The sequence below is a fragment of the Aulonocara stuartgranti genome, assembly GCF_965226115.1.
Source record: "Aulonocara stuartgranti genome assembly, chromosome: 12".
Taxonomy (NCBI): domain Eukaryota; kingdom Metazoa; phylum Chordata; class Actinopteri; order Cichliformes; family Cichlidae; genus Aulonocara; species Aulonocara stuartgranti.
In genome coordinates, this window is record NC_138948.1 from 16,901,180 (window position 1) to 16,922,478 (window position 21,299).

At 39.8% G+C, this 21,299-nt stretch overlaps 1 protein-coding gene across 4 annotated transcripts; it reads right to left on the minus strand.

Moving 5' to 3' along the window:
- Positions 1-12,001: 12,001 nt before the first annotated feature.
- On the minus strand, positions 12,002-19,797 carry LOC309718829 (sterile alpha motif domain-containing protein 3-like). 4 transcript variants are annotated; one of them, XM_082554415.1, is made up of 10 exons: positions 18,991-19,797; positions 18,912-18,935; positions 17,820-18,015; positions 17,571-17,711; positions 17,002-17,089; positions 16,747-16,911; positions 16,253-16,459; positions 15,851-16,019; positions 15,610-15,689; positions 12,002-15,131 (listed from the first exon to the last, which is right to left on the minus strand). In XM_082554415.1, the coding sequence occupies exons 1-10, from the start codon at positions 19,082-19,084 to the stop codon at positions 14,835-14,837; spliced, it is 1,461 nt and encodes a 486-aa protein (XP_082410541.1). In that variant the 5' UTR covers positions 19,085-19,797; the 3' UTR covers positions 12,002-14,834. The 4 variants fall into 4 exon arrangements, with proteins under 4 accessions (XP_082410541.1, XP_082410540.1, XP_082410543.1 ...); XM_082554414.1 differs by having other exon boundaries at positions 12,004-15,131; positions 17,571-17,732; XM_082554417.1 differs by lacking the exon at positions 18,991-19,797 and having other exon boundaries at positions 12,004-15,131; positions 17,571-17,732; positions 18,858-18,941.
- Positions 19,798-21,299: the final 1,502 nt, after the last annotated feature.

The following is a 21,299-nucleotide window of genomic DNA, read 5'->3' on the forward strand; positions in this document are numbered from 1 at the left end:
AGAGTAAATGAACTGAGAGGGGAGTGCTTGTTCACCGGGTATGAAAGCAAACCAGCCGTCTGCTCCCGATATTATTGGGTGGCTGTATGGTGAGTAACAAGGAGTACCCAATACATTTATTTCCTGTTTATATGCAGTCATGCTACAGAAACCATGAGTGCAATTTAGAAGTACCATCAAGTTTAAAGAGCTGTCTCTGATTTAGCTCCGTCACACAATGGTTGTTCACTCATAGCTGTTAATTACCCAGAGCTATAAGAGTCTAAAGAGAACGATCAATTAAAGAAAAAGGTTCAGTTTTAAACACAAAGTTTTAAGGTTTTGATTTATTTACTAAATGAAAAATACAAGTTTATTTCATATGAGTGTAGAGCAAATAGGTCCATCTCATTTATTGACTTCACTGACCCTAGAGAGTCACAGATTACTGTGGAGAGATTGTACACAGTTACCTTGATGATAGATATCAGTATGGACGAATAAAATAAATTTCACTCCAATTTAATAAAGGTTACATGTGGACTTCAGCCCTACTGTTTATATTGTAAGTAAATGATTAAAACTCACTTTATTTCCTAATGAAACTATTATACACTCTCAGAAATAGGGGTACCAAAGTGTACCAAAAAGGGTACAAATGCTTGTCGCTGGGGGTGTTCCTTTTTGAAGGACATTTCTGTACCCTTTAGGCTTGGTACATTTTTGTACCTTATGAAGTTGTACCATCTGAAGTACAATCATGTACTTTCCTAAGACATAAATGTACCTTCAAACTATAGTACAGAAATGTTCCCTTGAAAAGGGTACAATAGGGTACCTATGAGGGTACCCCCTAGGCCTGGGCGATATATCGAGTTTTTAAAAAATATCGATATATTTTTATACGAGATATAAGATGTGACAATATCCTTTATATCGATATAGTCTATGTTACGTTATAATTATACTTGTGGAGCCGCAAGTTTGCCTCTCTTTCGTCCACTTTTGTCTTTACGCAACGTTACTCGGCCTCGCCCCTCCTTCAATAAACACAGCTCCCCCTCCTCCCCCATCGCTTCACCTGCAGGAAGCGACAAGATGGACACGGCAAATCTCCGTTAACGAGTTACTGCACATCGCCCCGTGCGTGGGGCTGGACACCGTTAGGGTTGCCAACCGTCCCTTAAAATACGGAATCGTCCCGTATTTAGAAACAAAAGTACACGTCCCGTATTGAGCTAATAAGGGACGCACTTTGTCCCGTAATACAGTGAGAATCAAAAGTAGTCTATAAATGTTTATGGAATTAACGCTTTGTTTGAAAACATAATTCCCAGCCCCTCTCCTGCTTTGTGACCAATGAGCTGACAGCACACTTATGACAATTCAGATTACCGCTCATCTCATTGGTCGAGGAAAGGTCGCTTGCGGAGAAAATACCGGAAGACAACAGATGACCACAACAAGAAGCATGGCCAACAGGGAAACAAACGCCGACACTGCGGTGCAAGTCTCGGACGACAGTACACCTAAAGCTGGGCAGACACTGTGCGATTTTTTCAGTCACGTTATTCAGCTCCTGCTCAAACTGCACGATTGACTCGCAGGGGTTAGAAGTTGGTAGGTCACGATGCAGGGTCTCACACTATACCGCCCGATGCTCTGATGCGACCCGAGTGCTCACACTGTGCCTCCATAACATGAAGGTTATAACAGAAAATCTGTCGCTCTCTCTGTCTTTCACTCACACAGACACGCCACCACCACCATCAACTTTGCTAAATTGCTAATGAAAAACATTGATCAGGCAGCTGTGAATGAGCAGCAGTGTAAATCCAACTATTTTAACGGTTGTTGTGGTCGTGATAATTTTGTGATGCCACATCGAAAAGGCTCGGATGAGCTTTCCAAAGTTCTACAAGTTGTGCCTCCATCGCTTGTGTCCAGATCACACGCTGCACAGCCGTGCTGCTCCGTCTTTTTCACCGACGTTTACGTGTTTGCGCGTGAGCAGTGTGAGCGGCTCACGAGCGATTGATGATCGGGAGCTGCTCGAGGTGTTAATCGCTTCTCGTTACCCCACGTATACTACACGATGCACGATGAAGGCCAAAATCGGGCCGATCACCAAATCAGTCGCACGACTCAAAAATCGTCTCAAAATGGACCAAAGATCGCACAGTGTGAGCCCAGCATTAGAGCAGCAATGTTTGTTCGCTCAGAGAAAGAAAAAAAGGCTGCAAAAGCACAGGGAGGAATGGGAAAAGGGAAACACCTGGCTGGAAAAGGTCACCATAACACCTATAAAGCGCACTGCACTGTGTGCCGGCGCACTTTTTCCATAGGCATGCTTCTAATGGTGGGCACATGAAGAACATGAGGGGCGTGAAAGCTCGGGGAACCCTTAACCAATTTCTTGTCCACCAGGCCACGGCAGAAGCAGATATGGTATGTAAACACTGGTTTGTTTTTTAAACCCTCTGGTTAAGGTTAAAATGGGCATGTGCAGTGAATATCAGCGCTATGTGGCCAGAAGTGTGATAATATAATTTATTTTGTGTAATAAACAACTCCAAGGATAGATGATTACAACAAATAGATGACTAATACATAAAAGTAATACATAGATGAATAATGATGATGAGTTAAGATGCGTAATCATGGGAACAAGTGGGTTTACAAACAGGAGCAGCTGATTAGCTTTAGAAAAGCTGAAATAATACCTCAACTGAAGCCAATTGTACTAAATGCACTAAATGTGCACTGTTACAAGAATATTTTTCGTTCTATTGCTTTCTATTAATTTATATAATTTTAAGTTAAGCAGGACAGAGTTCTTTTAAAGAAAGATTTACTTATATTCTCAAAAGTTAAGCATGACAGGCTTCTGTTTAAGAAAGAGACCTGTTTTACTGTGTTAATGTTGTCATTTTGAGCTAAAAATAAATAGCTAAATGATCATTTGTTTCCCATATGGTCATATCACAAAGAATATGCATCTGCTTAAATCAAATTCAAGTCAAATGGTTAAAAAATAATTTCACACACACAAAAAAGAGCTACCACAATGGGAAGGGTGAAGACAACTAGGTTGCCCGGCCCCGGCCACGAGGTGTCCCTTATTTATTTTTCAGGGAGTTGGCAACCCTAGACGCCGTCAACGTGTTAGCTAGCTAACCACGCTAACGAGCTAACCACGCTAACGCCTAAAATCCTTGCATTTTCTCAAAAGTTGACAGCGCGCCTTATGTATGAATTCTGGTTGTGCTTGATGGCCACTAACCGATTTTATGTGGTACACAGCGCTCAGCAATCTGTCAAAAATGTTTTAGTACGACTTTGGTAAGCTACGGTGCTGCACCGCTTGATGGATTGTCGGAGCATTACGGCTACCGAGGAGCTTCGCGGAGTGATACGTACTGTGCTTCAACGTAATATTACCCTACTGTGTATAAGGACCATAAATGGCACCTGTTAAGAGACGTGGTTACGAAGAGGATTTCAAACTCAAGACTGTCAGTCACACAGTAGAAGTTGGGAACAGAGCAGCTGTGAAATCTGTCTTTGTTACTCAGCGTCTTTTAGTTTACATTTTGACTGCACAATTGTGAGCTTTTTGTTATGCACAAAACAACATTGTTTTCTTTTATTTATGGAGCATTATTATTTAATAAATGCTCATAATTTATTTTTGAGTAAATCTTATGTACATCTATGCTCTATGTTAATAAAAGTGCCTGTGTGACATCTGGGACACAGCTTTGACTAAGAACTCTCTTTTTGTTCTTACTTCATGGCTTTAAAAAAAAAAATCGAGATATATATCTTATATCGCCGTCCAGGTAAAAAATATCGAGATATGAATTTTGGGTCATATCGCCCAGCCCTACATGTGCGTATGAAAACAAAGGCACTGCGCATGCGCGTTTTACTCATATTCTATCGCGATATTTAATTTTCCTATCGTTGCCTAACATTATACTGGTATTACCGTGAACGGTATAATATTGCCCAGCCCTACTGCCTAGGACACATACAGGATGTCATGCTGAAATGTAAAGCACTTACAATAGAAGACAAACAACAAACTATTCCAGCCTAATTGATGACATTTATGGCATTTGCTTTCTGTGCTGACTGATATGCTGCTCAGTGCTTTGCTGCCTGCTTTTAAATCAGATGTCACTCTGAACATAAACACAAGCTACATGTGATGTCTCTGATGTGTATCTGTTTCTACCCGTGCTGATGCTAGCATGACTAAAGCTAGCCAAGCAGCAGTAAATATGTGAAGTAAGGAAGAAGGATATACTCATCAAACAAACAGGATCATAAGAATATAAAACCACGAGCACTACAAATGTAACAGAAATATGTTGACATAAAATGGCATGTTATTTGAAATCTACACGAAACAATGACACAACTACTTTTTTTCAATTTTTTCAATTTATTTATTTTTTACCAATTGTCCAAATTAGTCTGTGATTGGCCTGAGTGTGACAGAAATCATATTTATATACAACTAAATATGACTCAGCAAACATGTTTTAAATGGATGATTCCTCACTTGATGACGGATGATCCATTTCCATATTTGCTGAGTCTTAAATTTGATGTCAGTGAACTTACCAGTGGTTGGTGTTAAAAAAAAGCCCCCAAATCCCCTATGAGCAAGCACTTTGCGACAGTGGAGAGGAAAAACTCCCTCTTAATGGGAAGAAACCTCTGACAGAACCGGGCTCAGGAAGGGGTGGCCTTCTGTCTCGACCGAGAGGGGTTCAAATGTTCACTGACAATTTAGTTGTATATAAATATGATTTTTAGGACTTGATGTTGACACCAATTATGTGAAATTGGGGACGCACACAGTTCCGCTTCTTCTTGTTCTTCTTCTTCTTACTTGGCGGAATCTCTGGCAGGCTCTTAACTTCATTCTCGAGTTCAGCCACCTTGACATTGAGCATTTTCTGTTTGTCTTGTAGACTTTGCAAAGATTCCTGTACAGAAAATGCAGCTGACTCTTCTTTTTCGATCTTCTGTTGTTCTGTGGTGTCTTTTTCTTTCTGAGGCTCCTGCAGAGACATTGCAGTGGATGGCAGTGAGTCCTCTTTTTCCATCTTCTCCTGTTCTCCAGTCTCGTTTTCTTTCAGAGGCTCACATTTATGCATTTCATTTGCAGCAGTGGAATTTTGTTCTTTGTGCTGCTGTGGGATTTTAAGTGAGCAATCTTTGGCCTCTTTCAGCTCTCGCTCAGGAGATTCTCTCTTCAAATCATGAAGGGCCTTGTTGGGGCAGAGCTGGGATTTCAGGTCACTGATTTCCAGGTTGAGTGTCTCCTGCTCCTGCCTATGTTTAACGGCCTGCTCTTCAAGCTGATTTTGAGCTGCTAGGAGCTGTTTCTGGAGCATCTCAATCTGCTCTTGCTGAATCCTACATTTGAGCTCAAATTCAGCCTCCTTAGAGGACTTCAGTCCTACAGAGTCAGTGTGTGAAGCCTCTGTGGTTGGAGTGGCAGACTCCACACACTGCTCTGTGGTAGGGTGGCTGATTTGGTCCTGCAGGGTAGCAATCACCTCATCCAATATGACAATAGCTTCATTGTCATTTGTGAGAGTGTCTGTCTCACTGATGTCATTGGGCTTATTACTAGAAGCCTCTTCCAGCTGCTCTATGAGGTCTTTAATCGTTTCCTCATAATTTCGCTTGTTCTCGTGAATTTCTTCACGAAGTTTGTTCACCTCAAGCTGGTGATAAGAGGCCCTCTTGTTTGCACCTACCATTTTACCGTAAAGGTCGTTCTGATGGTATTGGGAGGCTTCCAGTTGGTGTCTGAGAGCAGCAATCTCGTGCCAGGGATTAAACGGGGGTCTAAATGTGGGATTGGGTTGATATTGCCAAGTCCCTCCGTTAGGCACAGGGTTTGGTCTGCTGTGGTTCTTCCCATTTCCCTCTCTCTCCATGTCCTCCTTTGCATTTGAAATAGGGAGGGATTCAGCCTTTTCTTTTTCAGGAGTGGCTTCAGTGTTTTTTTGCACTTCTTCATTTTTCGGGTTTGCTCCATAACCCGTGGTGTTTTGAGCTTCAAGAAGAGCCTGGGCATATGCCCGAGTAATTGGTCTTCTTGGTTCTTCAGCCACTCTTTTCTGTTTTTGCTTTTGTTGTTTCTTTGGTTTCACAACCGTTTCCTTTGGTGGTTGTGCCACAGGAGACTTTTCAGTATTTGGTTGTGCGGCTTTTTTTGCTTCTGCCATTGTAGATGCGTCAGCGTTTGCGTCTGCGTTTCTCTGCGTCTGCCTTGTCTTTGTTTTAACAACCAGGTTGTTTTGTGTTTCTGCCATCCGAGATCCACTGAAGTTGGTTGAATGTCTCCCCTATTTATAGGTTTTTCAGTAGAATGTGCACTGTGACATCACAGGCTGTTCCTGTGATGCGCTGTTCCTTTGAAGTGCCATGATTAGAACAATTCAAAATAAAATGCCCACAAACCTAATGTAAAGGAAAGGCTTTTATTTTGTAGCACATACTGAATTAACACTATAAAAGCTACTCTACAGGAATTGCAGTAAAAAATAAAACTAAAGAAAAATATGTTTTTTAAATGGTTGTTAAAAAAACTAACCAAAGTAGAAGACAACTGTTTAGTGGAAAGTATTCGACATTCTAGAGATTCTCAGGCATAATAACTTCTTTCATAATTTAAACAAGGACAGGTAGAAAACGTTCATATTTAGTGAAAGATATTTATTAACATTATCCAATGAGAGTTACTGAATGTCTGTAGGCAGTGAGATCTTGGTGGTTGCCGAGGCAACAGAATGTCATCTATGTTTTGTTTTAAATTCAGTTTCAATGCTGAATCTAAGAAACAACAGACTGCAGAGGGAGACTTTAATAGAGGTTTACTAACTCTTACTATCATATACATTGTGGAAAAATCTGTCTTTATTTAGCATAATATATTTGTTATAAGCACTAAATATGTTTGATGATTAACTGACGATGAACACTAACGTACCAAGCTGAAAATTCTGCTCACCAGTCAGCAGCTTATATTCACAAAAAACGGATAAATCTGCGATCCATGCAACTCTAACCAGCCAACAAAAACATGTGTTCATAATACAAAACAAGTTTACTTTGTGAAATGTTAAAAGGTACAAAAAATAAAACAATATGTTTTCAAGACTTTTTCACAAGTTCCTATATCTCACTGAAATATCTGTAGCTGATTTCTCGTATTTTAAGTGTGATGAGAAATTTTGACTAGAAACAAGACAAATATACTTGATAAGATTTTGAGTTTTTGCAGTGTATATGCAGCTGATTGGTTTGGTCTTTAACCAACATGGAATCATTTATGTTGGGCAGCTGTGGCTATGCGTACTAATCAGTGCTTCAGTCCCCAATGCTATCAGTCCACACGTCAAAGGGCAAGATACTGAACCTTCGATTGTCCCCAATGCATTTGGGTGTGAATGAAATGTATGACTATGACTTCTAGTTCAAAAAGGGCTATTTATGTATTTAAGTCCAGTTGTTGCTCATTCACTGTTACCTTGAACGTGTCATGCTATCACCACTCTGTGTAACAGATATTTCCTATATAAGCAAATATGTTTTACACTATTTACCTACTGAAATGAAATCGTAACTCCAGAAAAATGTTTAACTGTTTATTTCTGGAATAATAATAATGCATTTCTTGCATTTCTCATGGCTTCTAATGGGGGCCTTTCTTAAAATTACTGGTCCCAGTAACAAAGACGCTTGTCGACTCAGAAATCGAGGGAAAACCAACAACACACCCGGCAGAACATTATGTTATTTACACGGGTGCACATAAGTGGTCCGCAGGTGCGCATTCGCTGTCAAAATAAAAGACGCGCACCAGATAAGAAGTTGCAACACGCGTTTGCGTCCATATAAAAGGCACTGTTTTTGTCCGCTAGAGTGGGATTTTCACGGCACATTGTGCACCACATCTCTGTGCGTTCATCATTTGTTTGAAGCCAGCTCACCTCCTGCAACCACTTTTCCGAGAACACGCGCTTCTTTTGTGGTTCGGACTCCTTCTGACATTTCTTTGGAGGTGGAGGAACACCAAAGTAATTGCTTATTAAAGGAGCTTGCTTCTTCGACATCTTTAAGCGTTCTAAACAAATGTCTGTCCTCCTCCAGAAAATCTTATGTACGCAAACACGCGTTGCAACTTCTTATCTTGTGCGCGTTTTTTATTTTGACAGCAAATGCGCACCTGCGGACCACTTATGTGCACCCCTGGTTATTTAGCTTGTCATATTGCAGCCACAGAAATTCTTTTGTCCATGAAACCATAAAGCTGCACTTTCCTTTTGTTCTTTTCCGTTTTGTGGTAAGCTTTTCTTTGGCTGTCACTTCTTCACCCTGACCTGTCTTATTTGGCTGAACTAAAATATATATCCTGCTGCTTTTACACACGCACTCACGTTGTCAGCAATTCTCTGCGCGATCAACCTCTCACATGTTTAAGCTTGCTGTGGGAGATTTCACTTGTCATGTTTGCATAGTAAGCTAACGATTGATAAGACGATGTCAGAGGAATTGGTGCGCAAATTATCGTCACTCACCAATCAGTACTGTCGCTCTCTATGCGCAGTTCGCGCGATTGCAAAGTGAAGCAAAAAACAAGCGCAAATTCAAACGCGATTTCAATATGTGACATATTGACAGTGGCTCACCGATGCCAATGACATAATTACCCAACTACATTGCCGAAAGAATGCAAAAGCATTGACATATATTTTTCCTACCTATGATAGCCCGACGGGCAGGGCTGAGATAGATTTTGGTAGCCCGACTGGAAAAATCGCTAGCCCTGGGACGTCGGGCTAGCGATTTTGCGAGCCCTGCTCTAGAAACAACAAGTAGGCCTGCAGAGCGAGAGCGAAGTGCTCTAATAGGGTGATATGGTACTACAAGGTCATTAAGATAAGATGGGGCCTGATTATTTAAGACCTTGTATGTGAGGAGCAGGATTTTGAATTCAATTCTGGATTTAACAGGAAGCCAATGAAGGGAAGCCAAAACAGGAGAAATCTGCTCTCTCTTTCTAGTCCCTGTCAGTACTCTTGCTGCAGCATTTTGGATTAGCTGAAGGCTTTTCAGCGAGTTTTTTGGACATCCTGATAATAATGAATTATAGTAGTCCAGCCTTGAAGTAATAAATGCATGAACTAGTTTTTCAGCATCACTCTGAGACAGATATTTCTAATTTTAGAGATGTTGCACAAATGGAAGAACACAGTCTTACATATTTGTTTAATATGTGCGTTGAAGGACATATCCTGGTCGAAAATGACTCCAAGGTTCCTCACAGCGTTACTGGAGGCCAAGGTAACGCCATCCAGAGTAAGAATCTGGTTAGATACCATATTTCTAAGATTTTCAGGGCCGAGTACAATAACCTCAGTTTTATCTGAATTAAGAAGCAGAAAGTTAGCGGCCATCCAGGTCTTTATGTCTTTAAGACATTCCTGCAGTTTAACTAATTGGTGTGTGTTATCTGGCTTCATGGACAGATAGAGCTGGGTGTCATCTGCATAGCAGTGAAAATGTATGCTATGTCTTCTAACGATACTGCCTAGTAGAGCAGGGCGATATGGCCAAAAATATTTATCACGATATATATTTGAAAATTTGCGATAACGATATAAGTGACGATATAATTGATGCAAGACAAAATACAACTCCACAATATTACTAGCGCAAAAAGGCAACCTTCCATTTATTTTCACTTAAACAAGAAGCTGGTTTTTATGTACATTAAAGCTTTATAAAAATGTAACAGTGCAAATGCAAATTCCTTGCTGAAAGTTTAACCAAAAGGCATTTCCAGTAGAAATGGGCTGACATATCCTGAGCATAACCATGTATAATATCCACTGAAGTTAAAAAGAGGTGCTTTGCAACATTAAACTGCAGTGTGCAGTATGTATTTTTCGGACCATAAGGTGCACAGGATTATAAGGCACATTAAGTGAAACAAAGCAGTCAAATAAATCAAACTTTATTAAACTCATTCTTCTTGCTTCCTCCACTTCTGTACCATTGATTCATTAATGTTGAATTCTCTGGCAGCTGCTCTATTTCCATGTTGTTGCAGTATATTAATAACTAACCTTGTATTGTGGATGGATTATCTCAGTTGTTCTCCTGACTGAAGTTTGGTCCGTTTACAGCATCCTGCCATGCGATTGCATTTGTCTCTATCTATCAGGAACCTTAACGTTAACTTTTATAAGTGGAAAAGTGTTAGTGTTCGTCCTCCAGCTTCACTGTTTATGTTATGCTAACATAGCTGTGTCGCTAGCGATCACGTAGCACATCATTATATATCAGCTAGCCCAACTTCAGTAACCCTACAAACGTCACTGCTGTTTAGTTTCCTGTCTTCATTTATGTTGGAAGTGATAGCAGAGCTGTACGTTTGAATTTTTTCAGAAATCTCTCAGTCAGAACATGCAATATCATGCTTAAGTAACTAGTGAAACTAGCGAGCTAACTTTCGCTAGCTTCCCGCTAACTTCTAACTCCGTTAAATGTAATAAATTTTGTTTTCATGGATGCTTGGAAGTTAAACTTCATAGTTACACCTGGTAAAGCAGCAATGCTGATCGTTTTATTAAATATGAAAGAATTTAGACAGTTTTTAACTCTCGGTGATGCTGCAGTGTTCGTTTGACCTGACGCATACGGAGTTTAGAACCCAGATTACTCCCAGATTTAAGAGCATCTTAGTCCGACAAATACGACAATAACGACGGCCGCTTGCATGTTCTGCAAAAAAATGTGCTTTGTCGTGTATCTGACGGACAAACACCAAACCAGTTCCACATCACTGAAGTTGCACCATTTTTACAAACCAATTCTGGTTCATCTGTTTCACTCAACAATCGGCCATGTGCGTAGGCCTGGGCGATATATCGAGTTTTTAAAAAATATCGATATATTTTTATACGAGATATAAGATGTGACAATATCCTTTATATCGATATAGTCTATGTTACGTTATAATTATACTTGTGGAGCCGCAAGTTTGCCTCTCTTTCGTCCACTTTTGTCTTTACGCAACGTTACTCGGCCTCGCCCCTCCTTCAATAAACACAGCTCCCCCTCCTCCCCCATCGCTTCACCTGCAGGAAGCGACAAGATGGACACGGCAAATCTCCGTTAACGAGTTACTGCACATCGCCCCGTGCGTGGGGCTGGACGCCGTCAACGTGTTAGCTAGCTAACCACGCTAACGAGCTAACCACGCTAACGCCTAAAATCCTTGCATTTTCTCAAAAGTTGACAGCGCGCCTTATGTATGAATTCTGGTTGTGCTTGATGGCCACTAACCGATTTTATGTGGTACACAGCGCTCAGCAATCTGTCAAAAATGTTTTAGTACGACTTTGGTAAGCTACGGTGCTGCACCGCTTGATGGATTGTCGGAGCATTACGGCTACCGAGGAGCTTCGCGGAGTGATACGTACTGTGCTTCAACGTAATATTACCCTACTGTGTATAAGGACCATAAATGGCACCTGTTAAGAGACGTGGTTACGAAGAGGATTTCAAACTCCAGGCTGTCAGTCACACAGTAGAAGTTGGGAACAGAGCAGCTGTGAAATCTGTCTTTGTTACTCAGCGTCTTTTAGTTTACATTTTGACTGCACAATTGTGAGCTTTTTGTTATGCACAAAAACAACATTGTTTTCTTTTATTTATGGAGCATTATTATTTAATAAATGCTCATAATTTATTTTTGAGTAAATCTTATGTACATCTATGCTCTATGTTAATAAAAGTGCCTGTGTGACATCTGGGACACAGCTTTGACTAAGAACTCTCTTTTTGTTCTTACTTCATGGCTTTAAAAAAAAAAATCGAGATATATATCTTATATCGCCGTCCAGGTAAAAAATATCGAGATATGAATTTTGGGTCATATCGCCCAGCCCTAGTACCCCCCCAGCGACAACCTATTTTGTACCTAAAGAGACAAAAATGTACCGCCAATAGTCCAAAATATTTGGTTATTTAACCATTTATTTTCGATAATAGAATCACATCAAAGCATTTAAACCACAGGAATACGTCCTTGATTACATTCGTATATTGCCATAGGACATGTCAAGAAAAATACATTCATTTTAAAAAAAGTAAACAATCACATAAAGACATTAAACACCTGAACACAATGTTTTGACGGATCACAGAGATGGCATGTATTTAAAAAACTGTCCACACAAATGTTTTGCTCTACTTCATCAAGCCAGAATATATATGTTCATTACATATATATATATATATGTCATATATATAGACAAAGTGGAAAATGTTCTTGCAATCACGTCACACAGAATACCTCAAGGACACAAATAGCTTATCATCAGCTAAATAGGTGTCTAGAGCTTGAAAGTCTAATTCATTTCCTGGATTGAACAGGATCCAGTCATTGTCAACTGCCACTTGGTAAGCATGGAAATGACATTCATAAGTGCGAGGAAGTAACAGTTTCCCACACAATACCCAACAAGTATCAACATTCAAAATATACTTGATTTTAAATAATATAGGTATGGCTTCAGTGTGTACATGGCCAACTACAAAAACATCCTCAAGTTCATATTTGACACTGCTGACAGATATAGCCGACACACGCTGAAGCACTTTATCCTGAAAATGCACATCTGTAAAACTTTTGTGCATTTCCAGAGCATTCTGTAAGTCACCTGGCAGAGATGAAAATGGCACACTGACACTTGTGCTGCGTGAATGTTCAAAGTCAACAAGCAACCTACCTGAAGAAAACTCCCAGCACTGTTTCATTTGATGACGATTGCTAAGAGTTGCAGTGATGTTTACAAAGTTTTTGCATTTACTCGCTATATTTTTGAAATATTGATGCTTGCTTTCATATCTCATACACCACAAAGGGCGAAGAGGACCATACATCAAAATCAGCCTTGGGTAGTGAATAAGGTAGTGACACTTGGGTGTTAAAACATTTCCAAACACTTCTGTAGTCATTTCAAGAAATTCTTGAATAAGCAGGTTTAAATGAGCAAGCTCATCTTTTCTCACATTTGTAGCCATTACAAGATCTACGATTTCTGAACATAATAAGAACACATGCCAGTATGGAGTGCCAGGTGGAACATGGGGAGCCATTAAAAAAGGCAAGAGCCTGAAAAGGCACCATTTTTGACTGGCTGATCCAACTATGTTAGAATTTCGAAGCATCTTTTCCGTCAGTGGCACTGGTCTGTTCGGCTTGTCATTCCTCCCAAACTTCACATTTTTCAGCTCATCATTGATTTCATATATGGTAATGTGCTTTTCCCTGTGAGCTTTACAAATAACCAAGTTCATTACCAAAGGAATAACCCCCTCCATCAAGTCGTGCATTACATCTGGGGGAAGAGACTGGGTCACATCAAAGTAAGGCAGTGCATCAAATGTACAGTTACCATACACACCGTACAAAGCAGCACTCTCTGGGTTGTTTTCCACACAGTTTATGTGGTACTCATGTACTTTGGTTGTTCTAATAACAAAATGGTCCTCACAAAAGCGCTGTTGTATCTCCGAGTGCGAGGCCATACAAAATCGGCATATTCTGCCTGTATTGAAAGACATTGAGAAACGCCCAATCATATGAGCGGAAAGGTTGTCGCATGAAATGGTAGCAAGAGCAGCATGAACTGTGTGCTCTACTTCATCGACACAGATAGTGAAACCCTCTGTGGACAGCATCTTCAAGTCAGTTATCAAGGGCTGAAGTATAGTTTCAAGCCCACACTCTTTTAAATGTGAATGGCGAACCAGTAAGGCTAAATGAATGTGACTCAACTTTGAGCGATGTTTTCCACTTATGTTTCCTATAGTATAATAAAATGCACAGATTTTGTATTTATTTCGTTTTGCACCAAGTGCGTTCACAATTTCAAATTCATCTTCATAAAAATGAAGTCTTAGAGCTTGAGGATGGTCTTTGAAAAATGAGTGGTCTTTAAAATACATGCCATCTTTGTAATCAGTCAAAACATCATCATCTTGATTTCTGTGGTTATCCAGAACAATTTGTTCCCACACATCCTCCACCTGACAGTATTTGTTTAATACCTGTGGGATTGGAACATACGAATAACTACCAATTTTCACACCAGAATGGTCTCTTACTGTGTAACTGATAGGTTCTGTCATGTTCATTTTTGATTTGCAGTGTTCTTTTATCATAAATGGTGAACGAATTGAATCACATGCTTTCTGGAAAAAATCTGAAGTAGACAAAACCTGCTCAAGTTCTGGACAATCACTGAGGCGGAAACCATGTTTATCCAAATGATAACGAATAAACGAGTCGTAGTTTTCTTTAAAAAAACACAAAAGAAAACTAAGATCATCAACGATGTCTTGCTGAACAGAGTGTGGAAGGTTATTTTTTTCAGTACATTTGAGAATAAAGCTAAATAAATGATCTCCTAAATTATCAAGCAAACTGTCCATACTAGGTGGTGTGGGCCGCTGAACTGTGTGCGTCTCCTCTGAACTGTGTGTGTGTGGGTCTTCAACCTCTTTGTGTGCATGGTTTTCAAATCCATCTTCAACTACCTCAAGGCTATTCAAAACAGAGGGTTTGTGTTTGCGATACACATGGCGTCGAAAAGAGTGATACTTGGAAAAAGCTGCCTGGCAGTCATTTATTCCACAAGTGATGCTGAAATGAGGCTCATGTGCGTGTACTAACCCAACATGTGTAATCAACTTCCTCAGAGTAAATGCCCTTTTTGAACATTTTGAACATTTGTGGAGTGGGGGCATATTTAATAGAGTTGGTTAAGTACCCTGGTGACACTTACTGGCAGGGGTTTGTCTCCCTGGTTTCCTATGTTGACAATGCAGTTCTGAAGAAAGACAAGTGTTTTCTTGAAGTATGCAGGGTAGGTCATGTTGAACACGAAGAAGGTGGAGAATGCTGAGATGTAGGCCTCATCCAGCGAGCGGCACGAGCAAACATCCACTCCTTCAACTGTCACAACACAGCGACACTGTCTTGAGAGGGCAGTTGTCCAACTCTTATCCTTCATTCGAATGGTTGGGTATGGACTCGTGGGAGTATTCTGCAGAAGAGGAAGAAAAACATTAGTATACAGTATGTTTAAGCAATATGTGCCAAGTGGATTTTCAACAGATTCCTCAAATTACCTTCTTTTTTTTGCTGCAAAACAAAACTGTCTATTCTGATAACCTGTAAACATGGCCCCTACTCCAAACAAAAAGCTTCTTGACCAATGACTGTTGTGGTAGTGTTTGATAAGCTGCTAAAGTTTGACATAATATTCAAGGGCAAAAGCAATCACCCCTGACAGTGACAGTACCTGTGAAGAAGAATTTCCCTAAGGGGACAATAAAGGTCTATCTATCTATATAAACACCAGACAAAACCCAAGATCACAGCAGCACTGTAAATTAACAGCAGTGTTTTCCCTACATTAGCTTAGCTGTGATGCTGAACCGCAGCTGAATTCAGCTCCATGCCAACAAAACACCGAGAATGAAACTTATGGCCAAAGGCTATGCATTGCATCATGCATTTACCTCTCCAAGGATGATGAAATCTTCTATCTTCTCCTTGAAGATGGATGGCAAGAGGAGAAGTGCCCCCTTGAAGTCAATTCCTAGGTCATACAGATGCAAATTCACTTCATTAGATTTTGATAGCATGCAAATTCCCATGAACATGCTCTTGACATAGCACTATCGTACATCAATTATCTTTGGAAGAGAGAGCAAATGAATTGTCACAAAATTTACTATTTGTATGAGGTCAAATTAGCACCTGTAATGTCTTCAGCAAGTGCATTCTCTCTTGCCTCCATGTAGACCTTCTTCAGTGGCAAATCCTTGGTCATTTGAAGAATATTTTGAAGAACAGCAGTGAAGTTTTCGCTAAAGCGGCGACAGATGTTGTCTTGGCAGGGATGCATTAAATCAACCTCATCACACAACTGGAAATGAAAAGAGCAGAATAGACAAAAGAATGACATTTTACATTGAGGATTTAAACTTTTGACATGTTTAAAGACACAGACTGGAGATAAATGTAAAGTGCTTTAACCCTTGAACAAAAATTCTAAAGATAATGAACAGATTGAATAATCAGTTAGTACAGAAAATAATAATCAGATTTAGAGACAAAAAAATCATTAGCTGTTTCCCCAATCATCTTAACAATTCTTACCCCTGCAGATGTCCCCAGGAATGGATATCTCTTTAATAGGTCCACAGTACACATTCCTTCAGCTACCTCTCGACGTCTCCATGCAAAGGTTTTTGTCATGCGGTCTTTCACCAGTGCTGTGTCAGGATGTAGCTTCTTGTGCTGATCATTTAGCACCTTGATATGAGCATCAACGGAGGCTGCATCTTCCCCCACAAAGCACGAATCCTTTGTCAAAGCAGATATCAGTATTATCATAAGTAAAATCTGATAAGTTAATGTTACTCGAAATGCGGTAATTTGTACACCAAATGCTTTGAAAAAAATGCAAAAATGTTGAATAGGAATTGCAAGTTGAGCTGACTTTTGTTAAATCAACTGTGAAGTTCCTTTTTCTATGTTAATGTTATCTGTTAACATGTCTCTTTCAATTAATGTTAACTTTTAGCTTTACAGTGATAATAAGACTACATATGTTACCTTAGCTCTTAGAGGCTGAGGGTGTGAGGACTTACGAGAGAGGGCTTCAGTCTCTTCAGACAGGAGCTGCTGGATTCCTCTGTGGTCCGATGTTTCTGCGTGCGTCCAAACTTTTCTTTAACCCGGTTCACTTCTTCATTGCTGATTAGGGGAGCCCGTTCTGCTTTGAACTTTCTCTTGAGTTGGCTGTGCCAGGTGTCCTAGTTGTTTCAAATGTATATAAGTAGTTAATTATGCTTACTTTATATTAATATAATCTATAAAAGAAACAAAAAAGGAGAGGTACTCACATAACCATTTCCGTGTACATCTCTTAGGAAAGGATACTTCACAATCAGGGCTTTGATGACCTGGATGTAGTCTGAGTGGGTTGGGTACCTGTTTCAAACATAAGAAAAACAACCCACAGTACACTGATTACTCTTATCCTTTCCTGGGGGCTTTTCTGTTCTTCAATTCTTCTAATCATATTGTTATTACCGTAAATAGTATGTTATAGACCAATGTCAAATCAATGTAGCTAAAGTTGATTTTAATTTTTTAAAAATGGGCATGGACAAACAGCCACACCTCTCCCAAACTTCATTAATTAATTGACTGCAGTCCTGAATTATTAATTTACTCTTGAGCAAATTCGAAAATGAACACTTTGGATATCATAGTCCAGACAAGGTCTGGAGACACAGGATGTATGGTTTTACCACTATTGCCAGTTCAATTGAACCGTGTGTCACGCCAGACTCGAACGCTGGTCTCCAAATTGGGAGGGAGATGGGCTAAGCATTTGTTCTCTGCCTTTCGTACAACAGCAATATTAATATTAAAAAATTAATGTAATTATTCAGAACGGAACCCTTACATTGTGTACTGTGACAGCATTTCATAAAGAGTCCCAATTATTTTGTTTCGGTACTTCTGTTCTTTCTGGACTGGTTCTTTGAGATCCAAGCGACTCTGGACATCTTGTGGGAATTTTGGAATGGAAATAACTGCAGGCAGTCTACGGCAAGAAGGTATAGAACTGCAATACAGTAGGGAAACAGCATTAACTAGCCATTTTGCAAGCACTTAAATGCATATGCAAATTTAGACATTTATCACAACCTACCTCTGGTTTGCTTGGGACACTGGACCTTCAACTGTACCTTCAAATGGGTCGACCGGTTGTAAAGTGATGATGACTTCCTTGTAGCGGTTTGTGAAGTCTCTGAACTTCAGCTGCTTTTTGAAAGACTTGTCAAAAAGATATGCAACCATGGTCTCCGTGAGTCCACAGTCTACCGTCTCTCCATCTACATCGTTATCTGAAATATAAAGTACAGTATGAAATAAAAATAAAACCATTTTCAAATTTAGTTTTAAAGTGACATTATGGTCAATACATAATAATAATAATAGTAATAATAATAATAATGGATTGGATTTATATAGCGCTTTTCTAGGCACCCAAAGCGCTTTACAATGCCACTATTCATTCACTCTCACATTCACACACTGGTGGAGGCAGCTACAGTTGTAGCCACAGCTGCCCTGGGGCAGACTGACAAAAGCGAGGCTGCCATATCGCGCCATCGGCCCCTCTGGCCAACACCAGTAGGCAAGTAGGGTAAAGTGTCTTGCCCAAGGACACAACGACCAGGACAGAGAGCCCGGGGATTGAACCGGCGACCTTCCGGTTACAGATGCGATTCCCAACCCCCTGAGCCACGATATTATAATAATAATAATAAGCTATCATTGTGAATCTCTCTATATTCCCCAAAAGGAAGTTACAATTAATTCTCTTGATTAATTGTTAATATAAATTAACTGGTAATATAAAAATGTAAGTAAGTGTAAATGTCCTTGCGCATAGCTTACAGCTCTCATATTCGAAAATCCCACTAAGTAGGTGGAATGGTACAAATGTGTACCTTCCATTGATTAAAATCCCTTTGAGCGGGAAACAAGTTAGATGCCATAAATTTTGCTTAGAAAACGATTTTGTTAATAGCTATATTTACATACTAGCATGTTTTGAGAAATTATTGATTTTTTTTACATTGTTGTACAGGGTTCGTCACTATTTATTGATAAAACACTCGAATACGGCGGGCAGACAGACGTTGAACATTCCACCAACAGTCTAAATAGTCCACATTTGTACCTTTCTTTGTTTAAAACTTAGCTAACTGCTAGCTTTCGCCCATGCTAAATCTAGCTCTTCGGACTTTTGCTAACTCTACTGTAAAATTACACGTTGTAATTTTTATAAAAACACAAAATCACACCCGACTTACCTCTAAATCTTTGCGCCTCGTCGTCTGACACATCAATGCCTTCTTCCATCAACTTTTTAAGGAGCTCCTCCGTGGATAACCCCCTGAGAGTCATTTTCAGCGCGGAGGCGGAGCACTCATCGCTGCTGCCTTTTCAGCCTCTGGGATTAATGCGCGTTGCGAACTTGACACATGAAAATACAACATTGTGGTATTAATGCGCAGCTGTTTAGAAACCGTTATGCTGTCTTGGCGAACTATATTTGTAACTTACAAAATGTAGTCACCGTAACATAAAAATCTGCTTGACATTTTAACTTCCAAAGAGCCTCGGTTTAACTTGATGTTGCAAATTCCATAACCTGACAATTAATGAACAATTCTAGGATGTAGTAAAAGCAAAAAAGTAAATGGCCAAACATAACAGTAAAATGATTTCACGTTTTTGAAAGATTTAAAACATTAAAAATTATAACTGGAACTTAATAAAATGGAAATGGACCAGTTTTTTTTAACATCATTTGGTTGTGCCTGCATGTCATTGTGTGTGTGTTTTTTTTTTTAATATAATTTAACATAACTTACACAAAGGTAGGTTACAGATATTCTTTGCATCATAGGATAATTTAAGTACAGAGGAGAGGACCAACAGATTTTATTATAACATGTAGCTTTTATGAGCACACTCACATCTCATATGAATTTTACAATTAACCAGGCCCATCCAGATTTTCCCATGCTGACCCATTACCACATTCTGCCACTGTCACTGCAGTACAGGTCAAAATGGTACAGATTTGTACTTTATTTCAAATTGAACCTTTAAAGGGGCATCATCGTGGACTACAGGAGGAATGCTGACCCACATCCACCCATCCACATTAAGGGGACGGCTGTGGAGCGTGTGAGCAGCTTCAAGTTCCTGGGAGTCCACATCTCCGAGGATCTCACCTGGACGACCAACTGCTCCAAGCTGGTCAAGAAGGCTCACCAGCGCCTCTTCTTCTTGAGGACTCTGAGGAAGAACCACCTGTCCTCAGACATCCTGGTGAACTTCTATCGCTGCACCATCGAGAGCATCCTGACCAACTGTATAACAGTCTGGTACGGGAACTGCTCTGCCTCGGACCGGAAGGCGTTGCAGAGGGTCGTGAAAACTGCCCAGCGCATCGCCGGAGCACCACTTCCTGCCATATAAGACATCTACAGGAAGCGGTGTCTGAAAAGGGCTGGGAAAATCATCAAAGACCCCAGTCACCCATCACATGGACTCTTCACCCTCCTGCCCTCTGGGAGGCGCCACAGGAGCCTCCGGACTAAGACCACCAGGTACCGGAACAGCTTCTTCCCCACAGCTGTCAGACTCCTGAACTCTGCCTCCTGACATCTGACCCACGTTAAACTCATGGACTGAACATACACACACCCACAATGGACAACTGTACCCTCAAACACAATAATAACATGGACTGAACCACCACTCACAACCACTAGCACTTTATATAGCCTCTGTAGGAATTATATCTCACTTATCTTAACTGCACTACTGTATAGCTCTGTGTAAATAATCATTCTGTACATTCGATAATCTTTAATCCTACAACTGTTTACAACTTGCATAGTTCCCATTTCTGTATAGCTGTATATCCCAGATTCTGTAAAGTTATTTATTTCATATTCTGTATAGTTTTTCATATTTATATCCTGTTCATATCCTGTACATAGCTTGTACTCACTACAGCCTGTACATACTTATAGTTATAGAATATTCACAACATACTTCATACCGTGTACATTATAACATACCATAATAGACCCATTTCTGTAATATACTCACATATCTATATTATTGCTAATATATATTGTAATATATCTATATCACTAAAGCACTTCTGGATGGATGCAAACTGCATTTCGTTGCCCTGTACCTGTGCATGTGCAATGACAATAAAGTTGAATTCTATTCTATTCTATTCTATTCTATTTCTGGACTTTTAAAGACCAGTATTGTACTTTTAAGGGAACATTTAAAAAAAAATGTACCTATAGGTACAAAAATGTTCTTCTCTCGTACCTCTATTTCTGAGGGTGTATATATACATACATACACACACACACACACACACACACACACACACACACACACACACACACACACACACACACACACACACACATATATATATGTGTGTATGTATGTGTATATATATATATATATACATGTGTGTGTGTGTGTGTGTATATATATATATATATATATATATATATATATATATACACACACACACACACACATGTGTATATACACACACACACACATGTGTATATAC